Below are 26389 nucleotides of genomic sequence, written 5' to 3'. Positions count from 1 at the left end.
TTTGGTTAAAGACGGATAATGTAGACATGGGACGATAATTATTACAATCACAACGATTACCGGACCTAAATGCAGGAACATTCAGGAAAACTTCGTCAAATATTCGCAATACAACTTACGAGCCCGGAATTGAATCGTCTCATTCTATTCATCATAACGGTTCGGTACGGTTTTCACCTTGAACGACTTTCAAAGATGGCTTTCATCGTATCAAAGAACGTTCACTGGCAACTCTTCAACGATTGAATCAGTGTCACCAAAGAGAAACGAATATCATCGCAACAACAAACACCCGGCATGGCTTATTTAACATAGAATAGACGCCAGTGCGAGAGCGAATTTCTCTCGGTGACATTTCTGAGAATCAAAGGTTAGCACGCTGCTGTGGGGATCCTCTCTGAAGCAACAAACGGTCACTTATTCTCGTTTAGCGATCCGATTCTATACAGGCAGCTGATAATTGCGATAGAATCATTTTACTATTGCCGCTTATTCTAACTATGTGCATATAACCTTTGTATAAGCTGTGTCTATGAAAATATCTGTGAATGCTCCACACAAGGGTTTTGAAATATTGCAACCTAGTATGAGAATCATCAAGCTGAACCATCGATTCGATTTTCTGTGATAATTGTCAACTTGCGATTCTCTCTTGGGAAATTCCACACAGCAACGATCATTATCAGACTGTAAATTTTTTGAAGGGCCGTGAAATACTCAGAGTATGAAGTGGAGCGAAGAAATGTAAAGAATTTTTCTCGCGGTTCATGCATTGAGAGGCTTGAGTTCTTGTAGCATCTTCAACCGGATTGAAAATGTTGTATGTATTAGTATTTTGGTATTCATTAGTTAATCTAAACACTGTTTTTATCAAGCGATTTGCTATTATAAATGACATTAAATAAAATACATTCATTTTGTACATGATCATTCCTGGCTGTTGTCAGACGTGTTTCGAAAGATTTGAGGATATTCTGGACAGTTCTTGCAGGAAAACCAAGCTCTTTTGCAAATTTTCTTACTGACAGTTCCGGATTCCCATTGCGATCATACAGAATTGCTCTTTTTTCAAGGTCATCTTGGATCGAAAAGCTTGTAGTGTCACCAAAAAATGATTTTACACAATGAATAGACCAGTGTCGCATTCAGTTTCTCTTGCAAGCTCTCCCACTGAAAAGTTGCATATACTGTCAATTATAATGTATGACCGTATGTATTACCGAAGATTTACTAACATAACGAAATCAACACCAGTTTTGCATAATCTTGTATGTTAGTTGATGTCAGAAAATGATTGTGAACATCAAAGTAGGCTTTATTACAAAGTTGGTAGTTTTATAGCTTTTGTAGAATAAGAATCCCAACTCTCTTTACGAGATCGTGTTGCGATGGTATTTTTAATCGTAGTAGGCAATTCTAGAATAAATAAATGTAATCAAAACAAAACTCGTTTGTCTCAATAGAATTAGAATAGTGCATTATTGTTGCATTTCTTTCAATGCAAATTAGGTCATGTAACATAAATACATATTTAAGAATCAAAAGCTTTCAGTTTAATAATGATTCTTTACTTATTTTCAGGGAAAAGGAAAGGAAAAACGATTCATATGTATATACAGTTGTTCCTGGCTGTTTGCATGTTAATTGCTTCCGAAATTGGGTCCTGAAACATTTGTCGGCGTTCCCAGTTGAAACATCGCATTGGAAGATTATGACAAATAATGAGTTTTAAACAAGCTTCGGAAAAACTTTATATATCGATGACCACGGGTTGTTTAGTAACTGCACGTTTTGTGGTAGCAGTTTCGTAAGATTTTTTGTCAATGCCTCAAAATTCAGCTTGCTCTGGATGTTTTGTATGGAAATGACGAGTGATTTTGGGAGCAACGTATTTCTTTTGTAGATATTCTAGTCTCCACCTTCGATTTAATTGCATTAAAAATGGTTTTTTCTATTTTTATACATTCTGGGACAATAGTTTTTTTTGTATGATTGACAATGTTTTTCCCGAAAAAATCATTATTTGTATATCACTTTTTCGGAATAAACATTGCAACCCTATATTAATTGAAAAACTATCTATAGCAATTAGGAACAATACCTGCACGGAGAACCAGCAGATCACAAAATTATATATTGCAATTGTTGTTTCACGCCCTGATTGTTTCAACTAAAATGTTGTTGATTTAGCTAATATATCTGTTGCTTTTGTCATAACCATTCAGGTAAACGAAATTGCTGTATTCAAATGCTGTCACTTGGCTGAGAACGAAGACAGGAAAACAACAATCCTCTTTCACAATTTCCTCAGAAAATGTTGAAAATTTTCAATGGCAATACAGTAAAATTTTCTCAATGCCCTATGAAAATTTTGCTGGTTAATTCCATCTTCGGAATTATAATCTATTGCTGCATTTCTACATCATATGTGAGTTTAGTGTTAAAGCTGTAAGCAGCTACTCAGGCCACATTTTGTACTTTAAATTGTAAACGATTAGCTGCCCCCGAAGAGACTAACAGTAAAAAAAAAATTTACATTGCAATAAGCATCTCAAGTTCAAATTACTGAATAATTGGTTTGAGCAACTGAGACAGTTTTGGCTTTCATGCATTCAGGTAACTTTGCTGGGAGTGTGTCATTGTTCAGTTGCACGAGTGACACCTCATTGAAACGTTTCATTGTCCGTTTAGGGTGTATGTCATTGCTCAACTGTAACGTTCCATTACTCGTTTGTGGTGCGTGTCTTTGCTGGATGTCATTGCTGAACTGCCAGCATGACAGTTCAGTTAAAACAACAATCGTTTAGTTGTACCAAATTTTAACCAATGAAATTCAGAGAAACAACTAACATTTTAGTAGTTTTGCGATCGCTGGCTTTACCGTGTAAAAATTTGGAATCTATTGATTCATTAGTTTTTGAGATATCGTGCTGACTGCAAATGATTTTCAAAAAGCCATTTTACGGTAGGGGTCGTAAATCTGCAATGTTTCACATATAATGATAAAAAAATTTCACAGTTGCAACAAAACATGTATTATTCGATTCACACTTGCTATTGGGAGTAAAAATTATTTCGGTCCTTTTTTTCGTAGTTGAAAAAGTATTTATTTAAAAATGAAAAGAATTTAAAGATTAATCGAAGTACACTGAGGTCTTTTTTTATGCGGTCTTTTTTATGCGGTTTCCCTTCTGCGGTCTTTTTTTATGCGAAGTTTCAGAGTTATGCGGTTTTGAGAAGTTTCAAAGTTATGCGGTTTTTCTATGCGAATTTTCAGAGTTATGCGGTTTTTTTATGCGGATTTTTTCTTTATGCGGTACGTAAATTCGCATAAAAAAAGACTTCAGTGTATCGTCCATCGCTAGTTACTACTTTTTTCCACCTTCACCACGAAAAAATGTCTCGTATTTTGAAGTGATCCAAGTTTGAAGGTAATTTTCGATTCCTGCGAAAGAAATAACCGATGACCTACCAAATCGTGCTACATCTGTCGTAAAAATCAGTAATCAGGAGAAGCAATATCAGGAGAATACGGCGGGTGCGGCAAAATGTCTCACTTGAGCGTTTTCAAATATTTGTTCACGACTTTTGCGACATGAGGCCGAGCGTTGTCCTGCAGGAGAATAATAACTTTATCATGTCTTTGCTTGTGTTTCGACCGTTCTTCTCGCAATGCACGGTTCAAACGCATCAATTGCAGCCTATACCGATCGACCGTAATAGTATTGACTGGTTGTAACAGCTCATAGTACACAACACCCTTTTGGTCCCACCAAATGCACAACATGGCTTTCGAATCATGAATATTCGGCTTTGGTGTTGATGTTGAGGTCGATGGTAACAATTGACCACCTTTTTTTTGTTCGTCCAAGTCATCTTTCCGGAGATACAGTTGAGCCTTTTTTTTTTGTTTACTAAACCAACGATATTTGAAATGATGAAAAAGCATCATCTCTCCGTAAGGTGAATTAGGCACGTTTTTTGTTGTTTCGTTTCGCTTATAAATTTTAGGATTTTAAAGTTTTGGTGTAATGCAAAGGTTTATAAATGAAATAATGTGCAAAAATGTTCTACGAAAAACCAAACCAATCATACTTTTTGGAAATAGTGTAATCTGGCGGTCCAATGCATTGACAACGAAGCCTCAAAAGCCAATTGTCGTATGTTCGAGCCCCGATCGGAAGGGAATCTTTGTGTCAATAGGAACGTATCACTAGCCAATCAATCTACCATTTATTGAACGGCACGAACTCGTACCGAACGCATTTACCGACGATAACGAACCGGGAATTGACGATAAACCAATAACCTACATTCATATGCGACCGGTCATCGGTCCAAGCTTTAGATTCACTATTTTTTGCTTTCTTCGTTTATGATTTACATTTCGTTGTTGGGTGGTGTTCAGGTATTTTTTCGAGTCATCGAGGGAACTATGTTCGAAGACATACACACACACATACGTGACCTGCATTCTAACGGAGAGGATTACCACTTGTTGGGAATGGTTCTGGTATCCAATATTGGTTGAAGGCAGTTTCCACTAGAAATAAAAAAAAACAGACCAACGGGTGAATGTCTTCCGCTGCGTTTCAGATGTCCTTCTGGATTCTTTCGAGCAGTCGTGATAAAATGACAAGTATCGGGATTATGTATTAGAGCATTCCTTGTCGATGACGATGATGGAAACCATTCTGTTCGATGTTTCCGGAGAAGATGAAACCATATTGTGACCTCCTTTTGCCACAGCCCATTCACCAGTAGAATGATAAAATGTGAATGATAAATGTTGGAAACGAGACCACTATAATTATAGCCATACTCGACCCAAACAGACATATGCGAATTTCCATGCCGTAACATCATCACAAACATCCTTTGGCAGAAAAAAGAAAACTCAAAGCCCCAAGATGCAATATCTAGGAGCTGCGATTTCTGTTCTGGCATCTTGCCGCCAGCAATAGTGTGAGAAGTGATGATATTACACATTCTTTCAGTCACTTTCTAGAAAGCTCAAGGACGGCTCCGGTGCCCCCCATGGAGCTGCATACGACAATATCAAGGTCTCGCATGGCACACAGGCTCGGTCACAAAGTAAATGTTAGTCTAAACACTCCGTGCTCCGTACACGGCTCTGTGCAATGCCATGGATGCAGGCTACGTCAGCTGCGTTCGTTCTATCCAATGTAACAGCTTTACACAGATTGCTTTTCATTTATGCTTTTTTTTTTTTTTTTTTATTCAATAATATATATTAAGGCACACTGCGTTAAGCTATAAGATGCCGAGGGCATTAATTTTACTACTTAAAATTAGAGTAATTTATTCTATTTCCTGATGTGATTTCGAGATCAGATTTCAAGGATGTAGTCTCCAACTAGTCATCGGCAGCGTCTGGTCGGTTGGAACTTGTACGCTGAATTATCCTGGTGACGTTGGTACGCATCGATGGTTTTCGTATTCTTTCGTGTGGGTCCGCGGGAAACACCCCCGGGCAGCGAGAACCCGGCGGGTGGCCCGCGCGTTGATCATCGACTGAAAGGAGTGAAACAAGGAGAAATAAATGTTGCTGGAAAAAGGGATAAGAAAGTGAAATTACTTAGCTCAGCGAAAAGATCTAATTAGTTAACGTCGAGATAGTGAAGAGACGAAAGAAGGGGGAGCAAAACAAAATTAGTGTCAGCACAAAGATCTTGTTAGTTCCGAAGAAGATGGTGAACATATGTTGGATGAGGAGTTGCGAGCGGATGTTAGGATCGAGGTTGAACTGAAATATCATCGGGGGATAAGTGAAGACTTTCTAAGGAATACTAGCTCATTTTGCAAAAAAGCAAGATTTCGTTTCGCTTTTATTTCATTGGCTTAAACATCCACGTGGAATGGGATAAAGGTTTCTGAGAGAACACAGATCAGACTTGTACGTTGATGATTTTTATGAACTGGTATAAGAGTGACATATAGGGAAGGTCTCGATGAGCCAACACGTCTCGTACTGGAACCCCGGGTGATATACCTCGGGCCCGAAGGGAGTCCATTAGCTGCGATCTGGCGCCACAATACTCGGTACATGCCCAGACAATATGTTCGATGTCGTGATAACCCTTACCGCAAATGCAGAGACCGCTCTCCACGAGGCCGATACGCCGGAGGTGTGCATTCAAGATGTGGTGATTAGACATGAGCCGGGACATCACACGAATGAAATCACGACCCACATTCATCCCTCTGAACCAAGGTTTCGTCGATACCTTCGGGATAATGGAGTGTAACCATCGTCCCAGCTCCCCATTACTCCATGAAGTTTGCCAACTTTCGAGAGTCCTTCGACGAGATATACTGAAAAATTCGTTGAAGCAAATTGGTCTTTCGTAAATTGCACCATTTAATGCGCCCGCCTTAGCCAATGAGTCTGCCTTTTCATTTCCCGGAATGGAACAATGTGAAGGGACCCAGACTAACGATATTGAATAAGACCGTTCAGATAAAGTTCGCAAGTGTTCCCGTATTTTCCCCAGGAAATATGGGGGATACTTTCCTGGCTTCATTGCCCGGAGAGCTTCTATTGAGCTTAGACTGTCCGTGACAATGAAGTAATGGTCTTTGGGCAAGGTTTCAATGATCTCAAGGGTGTACTGAATAGCAGCTAATTCTGCGACGTAAACTGAAGCCGGATCACTGAGTTTGTAAGAAGCGGTGATGTTCTGATTGAAGATACCGAAGCCTGTGGACCCGTTGAGATTTGATCCGTCAGTGTAAAACATCTTTTCACAGTCGACTGCTCTAAAATTATTGTAAAAAATATTAGGGGTCACTTGAGGGCGTATGTAATCTGGAATTCCACGAATCTCTTCTCTCATGGATGTGTCGAAAAACACAGTAGAATCAGAAGTATCCAAGAAATGAGCACGGTTGGAAACAAACGAAGAAGGATTAATATTCTGAGCCATGTAATCAAAATACAAGGACATAAAACGGGTCTGAGAATTGAGCTCAACAAGCCTTTCGAAGTTTTCAATCACCATTGGATTCAAGATATCGCATCGGATTAGCAATCGATATGAAAGATCCCAGAATCGGTTTTTCAATGGTAAGACGCCCGCCAGTACTTCAAGACTCATCGTATGAGTCGACTGCATGCAACCTAAGGCAATACGCAAACAACGATACTGAATTCTTTCCAGCTTGATAAAATGGGTGTTTGCCGCGGATCGGAAGCAGAAGCATCCGTATTCCATTACGGACAATATCGTTGTTTGGTACAACCTGATCAGGTCTCCTGGGTGGGCACCCCACCATGATCCAGTTATTGTACGAAGAAAGTTGATTCTCTGCTGGCATTTCTGTTTCAGATACCTAATATGACATCCCCAGGTGCCTTTTGAGTCGAACCAGACCCCGAGATATTTAAATGTGAAGACCTGAGCTATGGTTTCACCCCCTAGTTGAAGCTGTAATTGCGCAGGTTCTCGCTTCCTTGAAAATACAACCAGCTCAGTTTTCTCCGTAGAGAACTCGATACCCATTTGAAGAGCCCATGTCGACAAGTTGTCGAGGGTATCTTGCAATGGTCCTTGGAGATCGGCAGCTTTGGGTCCTATAATAGACACAACGCTGTCATCGGCAAGTTGTCTTAGCGTGCAAGATGTGTTGATACATTCATCGATATTACTTACGTAAAAATTGTATAAAAGGGGGCTTAAGCATGAGCCCTGAGGAAGACCCATGTAGCTGAATCGTATTGTCGACAAATCACCATGCGCAAAGTACATGTGTTTCTCAGACAATAGATTATGTAAAAAGTTGTTCAAAACTGGCGAAAGACCATGCTGATGCAACTTCTCAGATAGGATATTTATAGAAACTGAGTCAAAAGCCCCCTTAATGTCTAGGAAAACTGACGCCATTTGTTCTTTACGAGCAAATGCCATTTGAATTTCTGTTGAGAGCAACGCAAGACAATCGTTCGTTCCTTTGCCTTTGCGGAAACCAAATTGTGTACCTGAAAGCAAGCCATTAGTCTCGACCCAATTGTCTAAACGAAAGAGAATCATTTTTTCAAACAACTTCCGGATGCAGGAGAGCATAGCAATCGGCCGATACGAATTGTGATCGGAGGCTGGTTTCCCAGGTTTTTGAATGGCGATAACTCTCACTTGTCTCCAGTCATGAGGGACAATATTACCCTCGAGGAACTTGTTGAATATATTCAACAAGCGCCTTTTGGCAGAGTCAGGCAGATTTTTCAACAAGTTGAATTTAATTCTGTCTAGCCCCGGGGCTTTATTGTTACATGACAGAAGCGCAAGTGAGAGCTCTACCATCGAAAACGGTGTTTCGTTTGTATTCGATATCGCGACGCGGGAGATCTTCTGTTCCGGAACAGAATCGGGGCATACTTTTTTAGCGAAATCGAATATCCAGCTGTTAGAATATTCCTCGCTTTCGTTCGTCGTGTTTTGGTTACGCATTCGTCGAGCAGTGTTCCAAAGAGTGCTCATCGATGTTTCTTTTGTTAATCCGTCAACAAACCGTCGCCAATAACCTAGTTTCTTTGCTTTAACTAAGTTCTTCATTCGCTTGTCTAGCGCCGTGTAATTCCGATAATTATCAGATGTTCCGTTTTTTCTGAATTTTTTGAATGCTAGAGATCTTTCAGCGTTCAGAGATGAGCACTCTTTGTCCCACCACGGGTTGGGAGGACGGATGTTAGTTTTCGCGCCGGGTACACGTTTCGTCTGAGCTTGAATCGCGGAGTCGAGAATCAAGCCAGCCAAAAACGTGTACTCTTCCTCCGGAGGAAGTTCTTGTGTTGTTTCTAGTTTCTCAGATATCAAGATTGCGTAGCATTTCCAATCAATATTTCGTGTGAGGTCATACGAAACATTGATTGTCTCCAATGATCTCAATCCCCTGGCGACTGAAATTACGATAGGTAGATGATCGCTACCATGGGGATCAGGGATTGCCTCCCACTTGCAATCTAGTCGTAACGAGGTCGAGCAAAGGGATAAATCCAGCGCACTTGGTCTTGCTGGTGGTGGGGGAATCCGTGTCATTTCTCCCGAGTTCAGAATAGTCATATTGAAGCTATCGCAAATATCATAGATCGCGGTTGATCTGTTGTCATCATGAAGACAACCCCATCCCGTACCGTGAGAGTTGAAGTCTCCTAAAACTAACGTCGGCGCAGGAAGAAGTTGCATGATGTCGCTGAGCCATTGGAACCCAACCGAGACTCTTGGGGGAATGTAAATGGAAGCAATGCAAAGGTCCTTGCCTTTGATTGTGATATGACATGCGACCACTTCAATACCTGGTATCGAGGGGAGGTTAATTCGATAGAAAGAATAGCACTTTTTGATCCCCAAAAGTACTCCTCCGTAGGGGTTATCTCGATCCAAGCGAATAATGTTAAAATCGTGGAAGTTGAGGGAAATATTCGAAGTCAACCAGGTTTCACATAATGCAAACGCGTCACATTTCACACTATTTATTAAAATTTTGAAGGAATCAATTTTCGGGATAATACTTCTGCAATTCCACTGTAAGACAGTGATTGAATCCTCAACCCCGTTCGATGAGTTAGCCATCGAAGGATACAATCACTGAAAGGAGGGGCCATGTAGCAGTCAACTGCTTCAAAAATGTTCTAACTGTTGGCATAAATGTCATAATCATACTTTTAAGAGGATCAGTGATATTGAAGGTTCTGAAAATCCAGTCCACAATATCAGAGAATTTCAGTAGTCCAGCACTTGATTGATTCTCTAGTTGAATTTTGGGGGTACTGGGGGTGTTTGTTGTACCAGGAAGTGATGGAAATTCTTGGTCTGATCTTAAGTTTGCCAGACCAGGAGCCTTTTGCTTCGGTTTCTGTGAAGCACTTCCCCGTGTTGTAACTTTGTTGATCCCCACAGAGGACACCCTTGGGCCTTTACAAGGCAGTTTAGGAGATGAGGTTGGCTTTCTTTTCCTAGAACCGCTAGGCATAGCAAAGGATGTTCCCTCTTGAGGGTCATCGGAGTCAATCTCGTCAGAAGGCAAACAATCATAAAGGTTTACCGATTCGACAGGTGGCATGGCGTTCTTCAGCATCTCTGCGAAGGTGCGCTTGGAACGTTCTTTAAGAGATCGTTTTAATTTTTCCCCGCGCAGTTTGTATGTGGGGCATGAACTCAATTCATGTGGATTTTCCCCACAGTAAAGGCACTTTTCAGCTTTTTTACCGCAGGAATCATCCACATGGTCCCCCCCACATTTAATGCATCTCTGTTTATTGCCGCAATAGGTGGCTGTATGGCCCAACTGCTTGCAGTTAGTGCAATTCATCACCCGCGGCACAAAAAGTCGAACCGGTAAGCGAACTCTGTCCAGAAGGATGAAGTTAGGAAGGACAGATCCAGCAAAAGTCACCCGAAACGAGCCTGATGGAGAATATGTTTTTGTATTATCCTCTGCAATTTTTATTGAATTCAATTGCTTGCAGTCCAATATTTTTACCTTCTGAAGTGTAGGGTCCCTGAAACAACCAACCCCATGCTTCAGAAGGTCTTCGCAATTCAGGCTCGCTTCCGTGACCACGCCGTCAATTTCTACTTCTCGCGCTGGTATGTAGACTCGATAGCTCCGTGTAAAAGCATCGTGGCGAGCGATCCTATTCGCCTGCTCTATGGTTTTTACGACCACTTTCAATTTTTTTGCTCGAACCTTTGTTATCTGAATCACGTCCGGATAATGTTTAGCCAGTTCGCGCGATATTTGCATCAAATTAAGCGGTTCATCTTTTTTGGACCGGAAATATACCACATAAGGCCCAGCAGAACCGATCGGCCACACGCGAGTACGAGGGGGATTGTCAGAGGAAGGAAGATAATTTTGGTCTTCTATAACATCCATATTGATGAGGGGTTTGCCATTTGAGGGGGAAAGGCCTCCACCCTCGCTCATAATAAGGTGAAGGAGACGCTTCACAAAGATATGCTAGCGAGAAGGAAAGAGAGAACAAATACTATAATAATACTTAGCTTGTATCACTTCAAGGGTAGCAAAATGATCGTCCCTGCTGCTGGTGTGCAGAAAACTTCTCAACACAGCAACCAATGAACACTGACCACGTGTTTGGTTTTACGATGGCGGTAGATGCTAAGCAGTATCTTCAGACACACTCTCACTATCACACAAGTCTTCACTGCACATATACAATATAGCCGATGGCTATCAGTTTACGCCTGGAAGGCTAAGTCCGAGCTGGCTACCGTCCGGGAGGCAGAGCTCGACCTTGGCAGCCAATATGGAGATTCGTTGCTGTAAGCACGTGTTATCACAACGATTTTTGTGGTATCGAAAAATGCACTTTTTATCCGTACAACGGATCGAATTGCACTAGATCGGGATGGGTTAGCTCCGATCCCATACACTGGCACTGAAATTACCCGTAACAAACGGTCGCAATCCACAAATAGGCACTCTACAGAAAACACTTGGGGAGATTCTACCAAAGCGACCGATGACAACGAGTGTTCGATACGAAGTGATTTCATTTATGCTTTGATTGAAATCCGGAAATAAAACTCACTTAATCTATCGTAGCCGGGAATGGAGGGAAAAGTGTAACAAGTGGTTTAAAGAACCCGTCCGTCCGTTCGTCGGATTTGAGCACGATAGTTTTTCATCGTGTCAATCGCAAATCAGTTTTTAATTCTGATGGTGACAAAGGCAAACATTACTGGAGAGGATTGTCGCGGTGTTGTGCTATTGTTAAGAAGAAATGATTATGTCATTGTTCTGCTTATCATACTTTTAAATAAGTTGTTTTTTGTGGTGTCAAACAGAAACTATTGAATTTTTCTCTAGATAGGTTGACAAGTGTTCTCAATATCAAGTTTTCATATGGAATTCAGGTGAAAACAAATATTAAGGGCTTAGGCCAGTGTGTCTTAGGATGTTTTAGAAAGCTATTTTCACGCTTCAAATCAGATTTTCTCAGAAACGGAGACGAATATCAAAAAACCCAACTGACAATCTCTTAGAAAATTAGTTTAGATTATTCTGTGCAAATTTCAGAATGATTCATTGACTTTAGCACTCGGGAAAGTCTTTTTTCTGAAGGAAGAATTGCATAGCTGAAAACGCTGTCTTTCAACTTTTTCATTGAATATCTCGCTTTCAAAAGCATGGATCAAAAATCTATCCTGACAATGTCTAGATAATTTAGTTTGGATGCGATTAGTGCAAAAAAAACATAGGTGTTGTCGCGAAAAAAATGAAGTGAAGGTAAGTCGATTTCTATGCACTCGCCATGTTTTCTGCTCCAGTTTCCTGGTAGCTTAACGAAACATGAGATCAGGCGCGTACCCAGAGGGGGGCCCAAAGGGCCCTGGGCCTTCCCAAAATCGGACACTTTCATCGGTTGGATTGATACATACTATTTATACATTCATTTGATCACTACTTCCGGGAACCGTAATCTGAGAACCGGTATAGTAAAAACCACTTAGTTTGGCCACTAATAAGACCTACATATTGGAAAAGTGTTATAATTCCAAAACCGGAACTCGGATCTATACAATCTTTCACTTGAATGTATGAAAACCGGTTGAACAGTCTTCGAAAATTCGAAGTAAAGTAATTTCCATTTTGCGATTTCCAATCACTATTTCCGGGATTGGGAACAGAAATGAGTTTTATGGCCATCAACTAACAGAATCTACTAACTAGAAGTTTCTAGCAACCAGTTTTAAATAACTCGATTCTTTGAGGAATCGAATTTTTTTGTGCTTATCACCCTGTAACTTCAGATCCGAATTTTAATTAAATTCAGGATTTTTCTTTCGTTTGATTGGTTCCGCCATCTCTGAGAAAAGTTTGTGCACATATTTTTACTTTGGAACACTAAAAACCCTGTAACTCCGGAGCCGGAAATCGGAGCCAGATAAAATTCTGGAATGTCATACCTTCCAACTTTCAACTAAACTTAGGTTTGATTGAAAGTTTAGTTTTGGTTTATCTTTTTTTTGTACAAGGTGAAATGCATTTACGCACGGAGTGTGGGACTCTCCACGGGACTACCCAACTGCTGATTGGGTAACACCTTGGCACCACCGGTAGGTATTACTTCGTGGTGGAAGGCTCACAGCACCCTCCCCAGATTTATGCAGAATGGGGATCAGCATCCTGGGGTGGAATCATGTAAGGTGATTATCACCAAGTTCTGTCACCACTGCTGAAAGGCTATCAAATGTTGGCATTACGTAAGGTGCTAGTCACCACGATTGAATCACCTTCATGTCAAAATTGAGGTGATAACAATTTAGTTATCACTTTTAGTAGTGATTTGATTTTTTAAGAAGTGGCTTTATAAATTATTGTCCGTTAGGTGAATTTTAAGCCACTGATATAAACCTAACTTACCAAAATTGGTCGGAGAGGATAACTTTTTAATAAAATTCGTACTGATATTGTGTCAAAATTAAATACCAAAATGAAAAGTAACTTAGTTTGTATAGTTTAAAGAATTCATAGAATGAACGGTAGTATTTATCAATTAAATCAATTCATTTATGTTGTAATTATTATTGGAAGGAGTTGGGGTATTCGTAGAGTCAAATATAAATTGCTTTCTGGAAAAGTGATAAGTTTATGAATGTGGACATCTTCTGTTGCATATAACGTAACAACATAAAAAATCTATGCTAACATTTTCAGTAGAATTAGATGGTCGTGACTTAGTGAGCGACACATCAGTCTCGTTCAACTGAACGAGCAAAAAAGATTAAACTGCGTTCTTAATTTTCTTCTTGTGAGTGGAACTAAATAAGGCGATATTTTTGGACAAGTAGTTGCTGCTAATCATAGTGGATATTCGTAGTACCGGTGGGTAAAATTTCCAAAATGGAACTAGCATTCGAAAGCTCTGTGAAATGCCATGATCGTAAAGTGAATTAAAAATTTTCCACAAAATTATTTAACGGATCTTTCTCATTCGAGAGGAATGCCATCCGTTGTGGAACATCAAGAAGATCTAACAATTCGTGTCATTTCAAAGCTAGCAAATTTATCCCAAAGAACTGATTGCGACATTGATTTCCATTGAAAAATGAAAATCGGCACTAAATTAAACCAACAAGTGAATTTTTTATTTGTTTGTGCGCAGTTTGCCATACTCGCGAGGCAATTTTTTTCAACGTTACTCTTCGATCCATACAAATCATCATTGATAAACATGACTCGAATTAATGAAAAGGATTGAAAACTATAGAAATAAAAATTTTGATTTTAAAATATTATATGGGTATACGCCACATTCAGATTTTTAGATGTGATAAATGGAGTGAAGTTGGCTCAATCACCGGTGATGGTGATAGTAAAAGTGATCACCTTCGGTGATTCCAAACATTCTGGTGATCACCTCTTTATCACCAGGAGGTGATAGTCACTTATCACCTTACATGATTCCACCCCTGCTCTTGAGGGATCGACCAGTTGGATGACGATGTCGGTCCAGTGATGCCGGCTGGAGGTTAACTTCCGGTTCACTGGCGCCTCGACGACCCAAAACTGATGCTACGTCGCGGAACTACTCGACTAGTCTCCGCCAAAAGATCTAGTGCACACCGACGGAGGGTTCCCCGACGAGGGAAGTCCTCCCGAACCGACGCTTACGGTACGCGTCTACGACCCGACCGAAAGGATACCTAAGTCGATGCAATGATTCCGGTTGGAGCGTGACTTCCGGTTCACTGGCGCTCAGACGATCCTAGCGGTACCACGCGACGATCTACTCATCTAGTCCCCGACAAAGGATCTAGACTACTCCGACGTAGAGTTCCCCGGCGAAGGAGATTCTCCCGACACCGAGTCCTCTCTTACACCACACGGGACACCCGATGGAGTGCCGAGGTCGGTCCCGCGATTCCGGTTGGCTTCCGATTCGCTGGCGCCTCGACGACTCGAATCGGTGTTGTGGTGGTTACTCGACTAGCCCCCGCCGAAGGATCTAGCCTACACCGACGGAGAGTTCCCCGACGAAGGAGGCCGGGTTTGGTTTATCTCGACGAACTTATTCGATTTGTATGTAGAATTCAGCCCTCCCGGCCTCGGTTCAAATGTCGGCTTTCACAGTGATTACATACCCTTTCTATATGAGAAAGGCAAAAAGGTTTTCGTTCTAAAACATTTTTTTTGGGAAGCACAAGTTCAATAAATATTACTGAGCTAGTGCTTCTACAGAATACATCGTGAAATAGTGATTTCGAGAGAAATCACAGTTGCAACCTTCCATTGCGATTGCAAAAATCAATGTCAAAATTAAAGGAAATGGTACTGGATGACCAGCAGTGCCATAAAGATTAGTACTGAGCAAACATGATTCCGCAAATTAAAAAGATGTCCTGCCGCTGGATGCAGCACTTGCTTACTCAGGATTGAAAAGAAGAACGCGAGCACACTTCGGAAGCATGCTCGCCTATGCTAATGCAGATTGGTGTCGGACTGAAATTGGGTGGAATAGTTATGAAGTCGGTTCTTTGGGTTTGTCAGAGTATAGTTTTCGTTGACTACCGCGAGAAAAGAAAAACACTATCGACAGCAAGTGTAAGTGTGCATTATTGGAGCGATTGGAAATCGGAAAAATCGGTACAATTTCAGCTAATCCCGATCAGTAACGGAGTAGCAACCAGGGGTGGTCGCTCAAGCTTAAGCTCATCAATTTCTTGAGTGATTCAGTTCGCCTTTACATCTCACCCAAGTCAGTCGATAAAACAAAACCGCTTACGTTCGGGACAGAAGAAACCAAGTACAGTATTGTATAGTGAACAAAAGAACGACCTCGAAATGAGTGAACCAAACGAACAAAAGCTACCGCCGACACGAAAGAATACAATTATTGTTGACTTCAGACAGTGCAAAATTCGACCTTCGATACGAGAACTTGAAGGTTTGCTTAAGGAGCAAATGCATCTTGACATTAAACGTGTGCATTTACTTCAATGCAATAAGACGAATAATGTTGTTTACATTCAGTTTTATAGAGTTGTATGCAATTCAACTCGCTAAAGACAATAACAATGTACACTATATGGAGCACGAAAACATTAAGTACAACATTCCAGTATATATATTTTCGGAAAACTATGTCCCAATACGGAGAGATTCTCTCTATCGAAAAAGAAAAGTGGAGGATTTTTTTACCCGGTATTCTCTATGGTGTAACATACGTTTATTACGCATACACTTGAAGAGGCCTATACCTTCTTATGTGACATTCGGTCTGGATACAAGAATACCGTGCAAATCACTTGTTACCTATGACAATCAGATGGCCACATGTCAATATTGCCAAAAAGCTGTTCACTACGGTAAGCCATGTGATAAACTTGACAAGGAGACAACTACACCGAAGGACAACGGTGCTTCCTTCACACAAACCCCAAGCAACCCCAGTACACCTGTAACAGCCACCAACAGCATCCCCTTCAACGAATCCATCATCATCCCCTATAGAAGAAAGTACACCAGCTGCAGTTAACAACTTACCCTCCAACCAACCAGCAATTGCAACCAATGTACAATAAGGTGCATCTACAGCAACTAGCAACGAAAATCCACGAATCAATCCTCGCAGGAGGGAAATGGAAGCTCCTCTCCCCATAGAAAAAGGGTGACAACGAGATCCAACTCAAAAAAAAAAAATTATTTAAAAAATCGGCTCAATCGGCCACGTAAAGCTTGTACGCAAATAGGCCTGAATAAAAATATCTTTTAAATAAAAAAAAATTTCTTCAGAGATGGCTAAGCCGATTTTAACACGCCTAGGCTCGTTTGAAAGCTACTATTGAATTGTTTTTTAAAGTTCAAAAATCAAATGATGGTCATTTCTAGTTCCTGAGATATAATAGTATGAGTGACGTAACCGATTAACCGCACATTTTGCATCGGCTGCATTTCACTGAAGATGACTCAACGAATTTCGATAAACTTAGGCATTTTTGAAAGCTGCCAATGTTGATCAAATTTGGAAAGGTTAATGCGAATATTTCCGATTCGAGAGATGTAATAATATGTGTGACTTAGACTTGTTGAAAAGCTACTAGTAGGTTATTTGATAATGACCGAGTAGAGATTCTTATAAATATTTTAATGAGACTATTTGAATAACAAAGAAAATTAAACACAAAAATGTCGAAAAAAAACAACGCCGAACAAATGGACGAAAACGCTATCAGTGTATGCACCACCCCTCAACTTGAACTTATTAGGAGTAAAATACTCTGTTTACCAACCGAGTCATAGTGGTGGTATTTTACCCGGAATCCTTGATTTTCATTATTTATTCATTTCAAAACAGATACAAAAAACAAACATTGCACTAAAAGCCGGCCGTGAAAGGGTGAAACCGTTCGTGTTCTTCCTCCATCAGCCGGATGCGGCAGCCGCCCGTTACCTCCGATCGATCAGACTTGCAGATATCTGTTTGTTTTAATCAATTTTTCGTCCCACTTTTACCCGATGGCACTCTGGTTGGCTCGCACTGACGCCATCGATTGTTCGCACAGTAGCTTTGTGACGCCCAAAGGTCGCCACCGACCGACTCGTTGCTCGATGGCGAAGAGAGTTTTGATTGAATTATCCATCCATCATTTGCAATCCGTGTCCCGTAGTGGAACGACGCACACGAAAAAAAAAACCGTCGCCCGTTTGTTATCCTGTCTCGTATGAGTCAAAATCGAATGGTTTTGCAGATTTCCTGACCGGAAGTTTGCGAAAAAAAACCTATTTTAAGCCACCTAGTCATGTAATGATACATTTTGTTCGATTTCAAATTTTATGATCATCGGAATAACCAAATAAATTTGTATAGCCATGGCCATTTTAAATGAAGGTTAACATATGAAAAACGATGAAAGTTCTATTTTCGAATTTGTTTTGTCAACAACTACTCGTCATCCTGTAACTCCGGAACCGGAAGTCGGATCTGAATAAAATCTTAAATTTTTTTATGCGATCAAGCCCTTCCAGTTGAAATTAAGTTTGTGATGTAATTCCGAAATCAGAAACTGGATCCGTTATAGATTCATGAATTTCGTATGAGACCACAAGACCTTTCATTTAAAATTTTGTTGAAATCGACCCAACTATCTCGAGAAAAGTGAGTGCAATTTTCGATCTCGACGAACTAATTCGTATGGTATATGACTCTCGCCCTTCTGAGTCTCGATTTGAAAGTCGGTTTTCGCCGTGAATGTATAGCTTTTCTATATGAGAAAGACAAACATGTAATATAAGAATAGGGATATGAAAATTTACAGAACGAACGGTTGATTGATGTGAACGAGAGTCAGGTTGGCCGGTCGGTTGGTTGGTTGGTAGCGCAGTTCAATTCATTCACGCGAATCAACTTTCCTGAACGATTTGCTTGCTTACACGTAGCTGTGTGTGCGGCAAATCAATTCAACCACATCCACATGCGGCCGAGCGTCAACGTTTTGGAAGTTTCCCGTAGCTCCCGGCTCATTCGTCGTATCGCGTTGGGTTGAATTATTCTGCCAAAGGGTTAACCAGTTTATTGATTTACTCTCAATTTTTTTCTAACTCTCAGATCAGAAAAAAAGGCAAATCTATCTTGATCGACTCAGAGTCTAGATTTCATCACATCGTAGAAAATGTAAATCGATTCGCACTCCCATTCTGTACCCGGGTATATGCCCATTTTGGTTCGGCATCAGAGGCCCAGAGAAGTACTAGACATATACAAAAAAGAAGCTAAACAGAAAAAATCCTAAGTAAAATAGTTGTTTTCTTGTTTGTGTACAGTTACTGTCTGAAGTACATACATGGGACACAGTTTCGCTCAAGGATCAAAAGAATTTCGATCTTAACAACGTGTAATCGCTTCAATTGAATAAAATGAATAGTGTTATAAACGTTCTAATCTTGAAGAGCAAAGCCCTGGACATTGACGCAACCTAGAAATAGATCCACTCAATGGAGAAGCATACGCACCAGTGGGTAATGTCTGACAAAGAAGGCAAAAAAACACAGAAAAAGAACAATAAAATGTGCATGTTATTCATTTTCAATAAGCCAAATTCGACACACATTGCTCTTCATTGCGTGTGATTTGAAGCAAATATATTATATATCAATATGGATCACTTTGACGAATTCAATACAAATAGAAAAAGACATCACAGTACCACCAGCTCGTGACGGGAACGGCAATTAGTTCAGTCATGTTTAATAGTTTGCGTTTAGCGTGCACCCAGAAGTGAAATGTCAAAAATAATTGAGCATGATGCCCACATAGAGGTGTGAACATTTTCATATTCAAATATATTTTTTCTGATGGACGTAAATATCGCCTATAAATAATGTAGAATTACGCTCTTTTAGACCTATCGTCTTCACTTTCAAGAGTTATGAAGTAGTATTTAACTTTGCTCATGAATGTTATGAATAGTGCTGAAAAGACGAAACCTATAGGCTGTGAAGGTAATGTTTGGCAGGATTATAAATCATTTTTATAAATCGTCTATAAATTAAAAGCGATTAACTAAGCGATCTGACCCTTGCTGTGAACTGTTTTGCGAATAATTTAAACTTTAAATCAAAATTTGAAATTTCGATATTTATTTCCTTAAAAGTAATTGAATTTCATTTAACAGACGAACCATTCTAAAATTCGACAAATAGAAAGTTTGTTTAGCACTGAACAAATGTTAATAAATAGTATGATAAGTGCAATACAGTAAGTAAAAGAACAAGTTATACTTATTACTTTTACTTCAATTGATAGCTCTCTTTTACTAAATAAATTGACTAGTTGTGCACTGCTTATGTGGTATGATACCAGATGTAACAGTTCGTTGTAAGTGAAAACTAAAGATTGAGGAATGGAGATTCGCTTGTGTTTTTCAATACGATGCGATAACGATATATTTTCGGATGGGATTGTTCATGAAACAAACAAATCTCAGAGCTGAACTGAGTAATTTTCTCTTCTTGAATATGTGCAGTAACTCATGTGCACGGAAAAAAAGACATTAACACAGCGACAACAGATACTTGAAATTTTTTGTCTGATGTATATGAGATGCGTTCGGTGCAATTTCGGTGCGATCCAACCTGCTTTCATCGAATAAATAGGGATTCCAAAAAATAATTGAGTTTATGAGGATAAACCAGCAACGAATGATGCTTTGGAAACCAATATTTAATGTGTCATTGCTGAAATACGCCCTCAAATGCTTGAAAAAGTGGTCGAGAATGGGACCTCCAGAATGACCTATGTGGAAAATAGTCGTGGCGGCCATATGCCCGAAATCACATTTAAATGTTAAAGGCCAAGATATTGTCTACCAAATACAAGAAAATTTGGTCATTTCATAATTTGACATATGTTTTATTTAAATTTCAAATCAGTCAAAAAAACACCCTTTAATTTCATGTAAATACAAAATTTCATACAAAATTTAATAATATTTAAATTGTAGTCGCAGAGTGCAGATCTAAGATACAACTTCAAAATTTAAATTTAAATTCGAAATTCAATTTCAGAATCCAGATTCAGAATTCGTTCACGTACAAAGATTCAAAGTTCACGTACAGGTACAGATTTTAGTGCAGGTTCAGGTATAGAACCTAGGGCCAGAACTCAAATTCCATGCTCAGAATCTAGTTCTAGATTCAGAATTCAGTACAAGAACTCACAATCCAAGTTAAGAACTTGATTCCAAAATTAAGGCCTCGGATTCAGATCTGAAACTCTAATCCAGATTTCAGGATCAAAATCCAGGACCAGAATTCAGTTCCAGAATCCAAGTGCAGGAATCTGGTCCAGAATCCAAATCCAAAGTTTGGAATTTAGTTAGAATTTTAGAAACTCTATTTCAGAATCCAGGTCCAGAATTTAGATCCAAAGTTTAAGTACAGGTACATTCAGTGCAGGTCCAGGTATAGAAGCTAGGATAAGAAGCCAAAATCCATGCCCAGAATGTAGGTTCGGAATTTAGATCTTGATCCAGAATTCAGTTCTAGAATTGAGGTACAGAATTCATGTCCAGAATTTTAATCTAACAGTTCGGCTGAAAAGTTCGTATCGTTTGATAGAAACACACATTTTTTGGCCAAAATTCGTTTTTATTATTCAACATAATTGCCATCAGAGGCGATACAGCGATTATAGCGATCTTCCAACTTTTCGATACCATTTTTGTAGTACGATTTGTCTTTTGCCTCAAAATAGGCCTCAGTTTCAGTGATTACCTCTTCATTGCTTCTAAATTTTTTACCAGCGAGCATTCTCTTGAGGTCTGAGAACAGGAAAAAGTCACTGGGGACCATATCTGGAGAATACGGAGAATACGGTGGATGAGGGAGCAATTCGAAGCCCGATTCGTTCAATTTCAGCATGGTTTTTCGTTGTTGTTTTTGATCGATTGTGAGCTCACGCGGCACCCATTTTGCACAAAGCTTTCTCATATCCAAATATTCGTGAATAATAAGTCTAATATAATATTCCTTTGATATCTTTAGGGTGTCAGCTATCTCGATCAACTTCACTTTACGGTCATTGAAAATCATTTTGTGGATTTTTTTCACGTTTTCATCGGTAACAGCCTCTTTTAGACGTCCACTGCGTTCATCGTCTTCGGTGCTCATATGACCAGTACGAAATTTTGCAAACCACTTACGAATTGTTGCTTCGCCCGGTGCAGAGTCTGGATAACACTCATCAAGCCATTTTTTTTGTATCGGCGGCACTTTTTTTCATCAAAAAGTAGTGTTTCATCAACACACGAAATTCCTTTTTTTCCATTTTTTCACAATAACAGAAGTAGCTTCACTCAAAATGCAATATCTCACAAACTAATAATCAGACAGCTGTCAAATTTATACACGTATCTTTTGAAGGTTGGTACTAACTGAAAATGGTATGGATTTAATTCTAGTGGCGCCCTCTCATAGAAACGATACGAACTTTTCAGCCGATCTGTTATAAATCCTGTCCACAATCCAGAACTCATGTTCAAAATACAGATCCAATGATCAGAAATCAGGTCCAGAATTCAGATCCAAAGCAGAACTCCATAATTCATGTTCCGAAATTCAGTTCAAAGCTCAAATCCTGAATTCAGATCGAAGGTTCAGGTCTAAATTCCAGGTTAAGAATTCGGGACCAGGGCCAAAATCAAAGAATTCAGGCTCAGATCCAATGCTGTGGGATACTTGAGACCGGTATAGAAATGTTTTCGGCGTTCTTGGGTGCAGGTCTTCTGTTAGTCCGGGGTGCAGGTCTTCTATTAATCCGAAATGTGTAGATTTCAGACAGTATCGACATGTGGCTCGTTGACCCTCGTATGTAATCAGCAATTTGCAATGGGTATCTTTGTTTTCGAAGATCAAGTAAGAAGGAATAGATCTCTCTAGACGCATACGTACTGCACGAATATCATGGAAACAAAAAATTTCCACACTTTGCTCTCGATTGAAATAACCTCGTCGTACTACGTTGTTTTTTTTTGGATAGAGCATTCTTTACGGGGGAACATCATACAGACACACGGATATTTTAAACTTGACACTGTTATGCTCAACGCAGTGGGCTTTATTTTCCGACGTGAATTTTGCTACTTTCGTTTAATATTTGAGTAAATATGTCATAGACATAGTAAAAGATTTGTTACTCTTTTTGTTCAGTGAGTTTTTATGAGACATGCTTCGCAATCGAACATTATTACACACAAATTTTAAAATTTGTTTTATTAATCTGACTTCCAATATCTTCTCTTGTAGTTCTAACATGCTAATAGGTTTCTTATGTGTTTGTGTAAACTCTAGTTTCGAAATTCAATTGAAACAGCCGAAAACTAAAAAGTATGTTGATTTCCATTTGATTTGGTATTTCTTCATCACCCGAAGCTGCGCAAGAATACGTTCAAGCACTTAGTGATTGAGTTTGTTGCTTCATCGTGCATCCATCCATCAACCGAAACAGCTACTAACAGTTACCTACGATATAGAAAGCAGTTGAAGTGCAGCTCTTCAACTGCCGACAGAATCCGCCTCATTGCCTCACTTTTTCCTTCTCTTTCTCGTCGGGAATTTCTTTTTCTGCTACGATGATTTACATCAGTCAGACTTGTTCATTCAGGCTCATCCAGTGCGGGTCGTCTTCTGTTGTCAGTTTTCCAACTGAAACAACCGTCGATCGTCAGCCAACGATGCACCCATCCGTGCAACAGCGCTGAACGCGAAAAACGCCAAGAATACTCTCATTCTTAAAAGTTACTCGGCAAGAAATAATTACAACGAAAAAAAAAATGCCCTCGCGAGACTTTATTTTTCGCGGAGTGGAACACTTTTAATGGAAAATGAAAAACTAGTCTTGGCAGTTTTCCTATTTTCCATGATAAGTACAAAAAACTACAACTCTGAAATTAACTTTTTTTTCTTATTCCGTGAATTACACTAGGGATTAATAATAGGAAGATATTTAGAAGACATGCGGTAAAAAAGTGAGACTCCTAACGTCAATAATGATTTGACAATCCGCAGGGAAGCCATTTGCAACTCAACATATGTTTGTTATTCATCAACAATTATTTGAATATTATTTAATAAACAATCTGACAACGCTGTTCTAAAAGGTTACCGAAATCGTATGTAAACGACTTCGCTTTTGCACTGAGGACAACGCAATCAAACACAACAAATTTTGTTTAATCAGGTCTTTCAAATCTAAACAAGCCCCGCACAAAAAAAAAACTTACAATCAACCGCATTAAATCGACTGCGCTCCGCACCGACCGAGGCCACGGAGGAATGCTTTCCCACACTTGTTCGTGGGGGGGGGGGGGAGAGAGAAAGAAAGATTGCAATAAATGTGAATGTGAGCAAAACGAGAAGAAATAAAAACAAGCGTTTGCTGGTAGAGAGCAATAAATCAACAAAATACAGCCGGTTTTAAAACCTTCCCGTTCTTTTTCGATAGCACCCGTTGTCTTCTACCGCAGAATATTTTCCGATGTGGGTGATGTAAAAACTAAACTAATTCAGAACGGATTCGTCGGCCAAGACCGCAGAGACAATCCGAAGATCATGCGGAAAACAAACATGTGTCGGGTTTGGAATTGCCACAGCAGCAACAGCAGCACCGTCGCCGAATCGAATTCTTATATGTTCATAAATGATTCATCAAGCGGTGCGGTGCACGGATTTCTTCGGTCCAACCATTTTATGAGCTTCGTGCACAGCACCAAACAAACCGTCAGACTATGTTCCGTAATAACAGCGCGGTTATGTGCATTTAATTCGCATGTGTATGCTAAATTCGAATTTAAATCGAGCGATTCATTTAAAATTCTTCGAAAGTGTTGGACTCGTTTTAACTCGATGACACAATCTTTCGATGTACGCTTTTAGCAGTGGTTTATGAGAGCTAAATGAAACATGTGGATCTCGTTCCGTCGGTTATTTATGGATTGGGTCGAGTCAATCACTACATAGCATACCAAATCGATCGGAATAATGGACGAGGTCGGTTGAAGCCCGATTCACATGTTCTTGTGGAGACGTGGAGACAGACAACGGCACCGACACGGAACGAGTGGCATGTGGGAATACACTCAACAGCACAGCACCACATCAAACCCGACAGAATGATGACGTTGACGAAGCTGGTGTTTTATCTTAATCAAACCTAAGCGGTTCCCGGAACCTATACAAGTTTTGATTTATATAAAATCGTCAAAATCGTGTTATTATAAAGATAGTCGTTTATTTAACCTCGTCGCTCTGTCTACAATCAAGACAACTTCAAGTTTGATTAGAGTCTTTATCTATACATACAGACAGTCTGATGTTTCAGTGCCATTCTAAATCCTATGTTTTATTGTCAAACAAGGCATACAGGTTTAGCAAATCGTTGAAATTTTTGATGCAGACAGGAAGAAGGATGCGCTGGCAACATTTCCGACAGACGGATACCATGCTTTGAAAGGTTCCTATTCCCAGTATTCCCATCTGTCTATTCTAGAATGCAATGTTTCGGAGCAAATTTCCTCCTCATCTATCTGCATCACGAAAGGGTTCAATGGAACTTGTGCCAGTGATTCCCGGAGGGCCAACATAAAAAAAAAAGATTTTCCTCCCGATCTGGAATTATTAAAACAACTGAATTGTCCGATAGGCGAAACAAAAATAGAACTAAGATTATTTTCCACTAAATTCAACGAAACAAAAAATTTCACGTACCCATTTTCAATGCACACCGTTCTCCAGCGTTTTATTTCGTTCGTCTATGCTGTCGCTTTGGTCTCTAAAGCACTGTCAAATCGGTTCCTGCCGTCGCCATAATCCGGAAGCTAGTTTGCTGATGCTGTCTGCAACTTTTTCGTGGCCACCCGAGCAAGACGAAACATGTAATCAACTTTTAAAACACTACTCGAACTTCAAATGATGATAAATTTCGATTTTCCTGCTTCCAGACAGATCACACGCCCCGAAATTGTTATTTTACCACTTTTCTTTTCAGCCTCACTTGGAAATCTTCACCACAATCCACTCTCGAACAAAGCGCGAGCACCTTTGCCAGACATTTGCAATATCACGCACTCAAGGTAGTGAAAACCAGGAACAGGAAAAAAAGCCACCTTCTGTTTGCACAATGTGTAATAAGAAATTACTATTGATAACACTATAATTATCCACAATCCGCGAAGGCACGGGAAAAAACAGTGCTTTCTACGCACGTACGCACCCGACCGACGGTGACGGATATTCGATTCAATCTGTTGACCTGACGTTCGGTTTTCTGATGGCTGACTGATGCTTGCGCAGAGATGCCAGGTAAAAAATTCAAATATCTGCAGACAGGGTCTGTAAATCTGAAAAAAAATCTGAAGTCAGCAAGTATGTCTTGCTGGCAGCAATTTCTGCAATTTCTCTATAAAGTATGACACGCAAAACTGACTTGGCGAGCAAAAAAAAAAAGTCGCGGAAATTTCAAAAGTCTGTAAATACAGACGAAAGTCTGCGAGAACTTCAAAAGTCTGCGAGAATTTCGAAAGTCTGTAAAAGTCTGCACAATAAAAAAAAGTCTGCTGCACTATACCCCAAATCTGCAGATTTACAGACAAATCTGCAGACCTGGCATCTCTGTGCTTGCGGGAGAGTCGATTATCGAATACCTTTTTTGACAATCTGTTTTGATTGCGTATTCGTTCTGTCAGTTGCTGCACGCTTGGCTCGGTTAACCGAGTATGGGGTATACTCTTACCCAGTGGAAATAATATGAATGGGCGATCTAACGAAGTGTTTCACAGTAAGAAGCGTACGTATGCGAGGAGGATGATTGCAAGTTTATCTATCAAAATGCAAGTGAAAACAAATT

At 39.9% G+C, this 26389-nt stretch overlaps 1 protein-coding gene across 3 annotated transcripts in view; it reads right to left on the bottom strand.

Moving 5' to 3' along the window:
* The window catches only part of LOC131437748 (activated Cdc42 kinase-like), a 67843-nt gene extending 42038 nt beyond the window's left edge, over positions 1 to 25805 (bottom strand). For all 3 annotated transcript variants that reach the window (XM_058607298.1, XM_058607296.1, XM_058607297.1), the window contains exon 1: positions 25252 to 25805. In XM_058607298.1, the coding sequence (XP_058463281.1) occupies positions 25252 to 25255 (4 nt within the window). In that variant the 5' untranslated portion in view covers positions 25256 to 25805. The remainder of the gene's footprint in view (positions 1 to 25251) is intronic.
* Between the last annotated feature and the right edge of the window lie 584 nt (positions 25806 to 26389).

Source organism: Malaya genurostris, chromosome 3 (assembly GCF_030247185.1).
Source record: "Malaya genurostris strain Urasoe2022 chromosome 3, Malgen_1.1, whole genome shotgun sequence".
NCBI lineage: Eukaryota > Metazoa > Arthropoda > Insecta > Diptera > Culicidae > Malaya > Malaya genurostris.
This window is presented reverse-complemented; position numbering and strand designations above follow the sequence as displayed.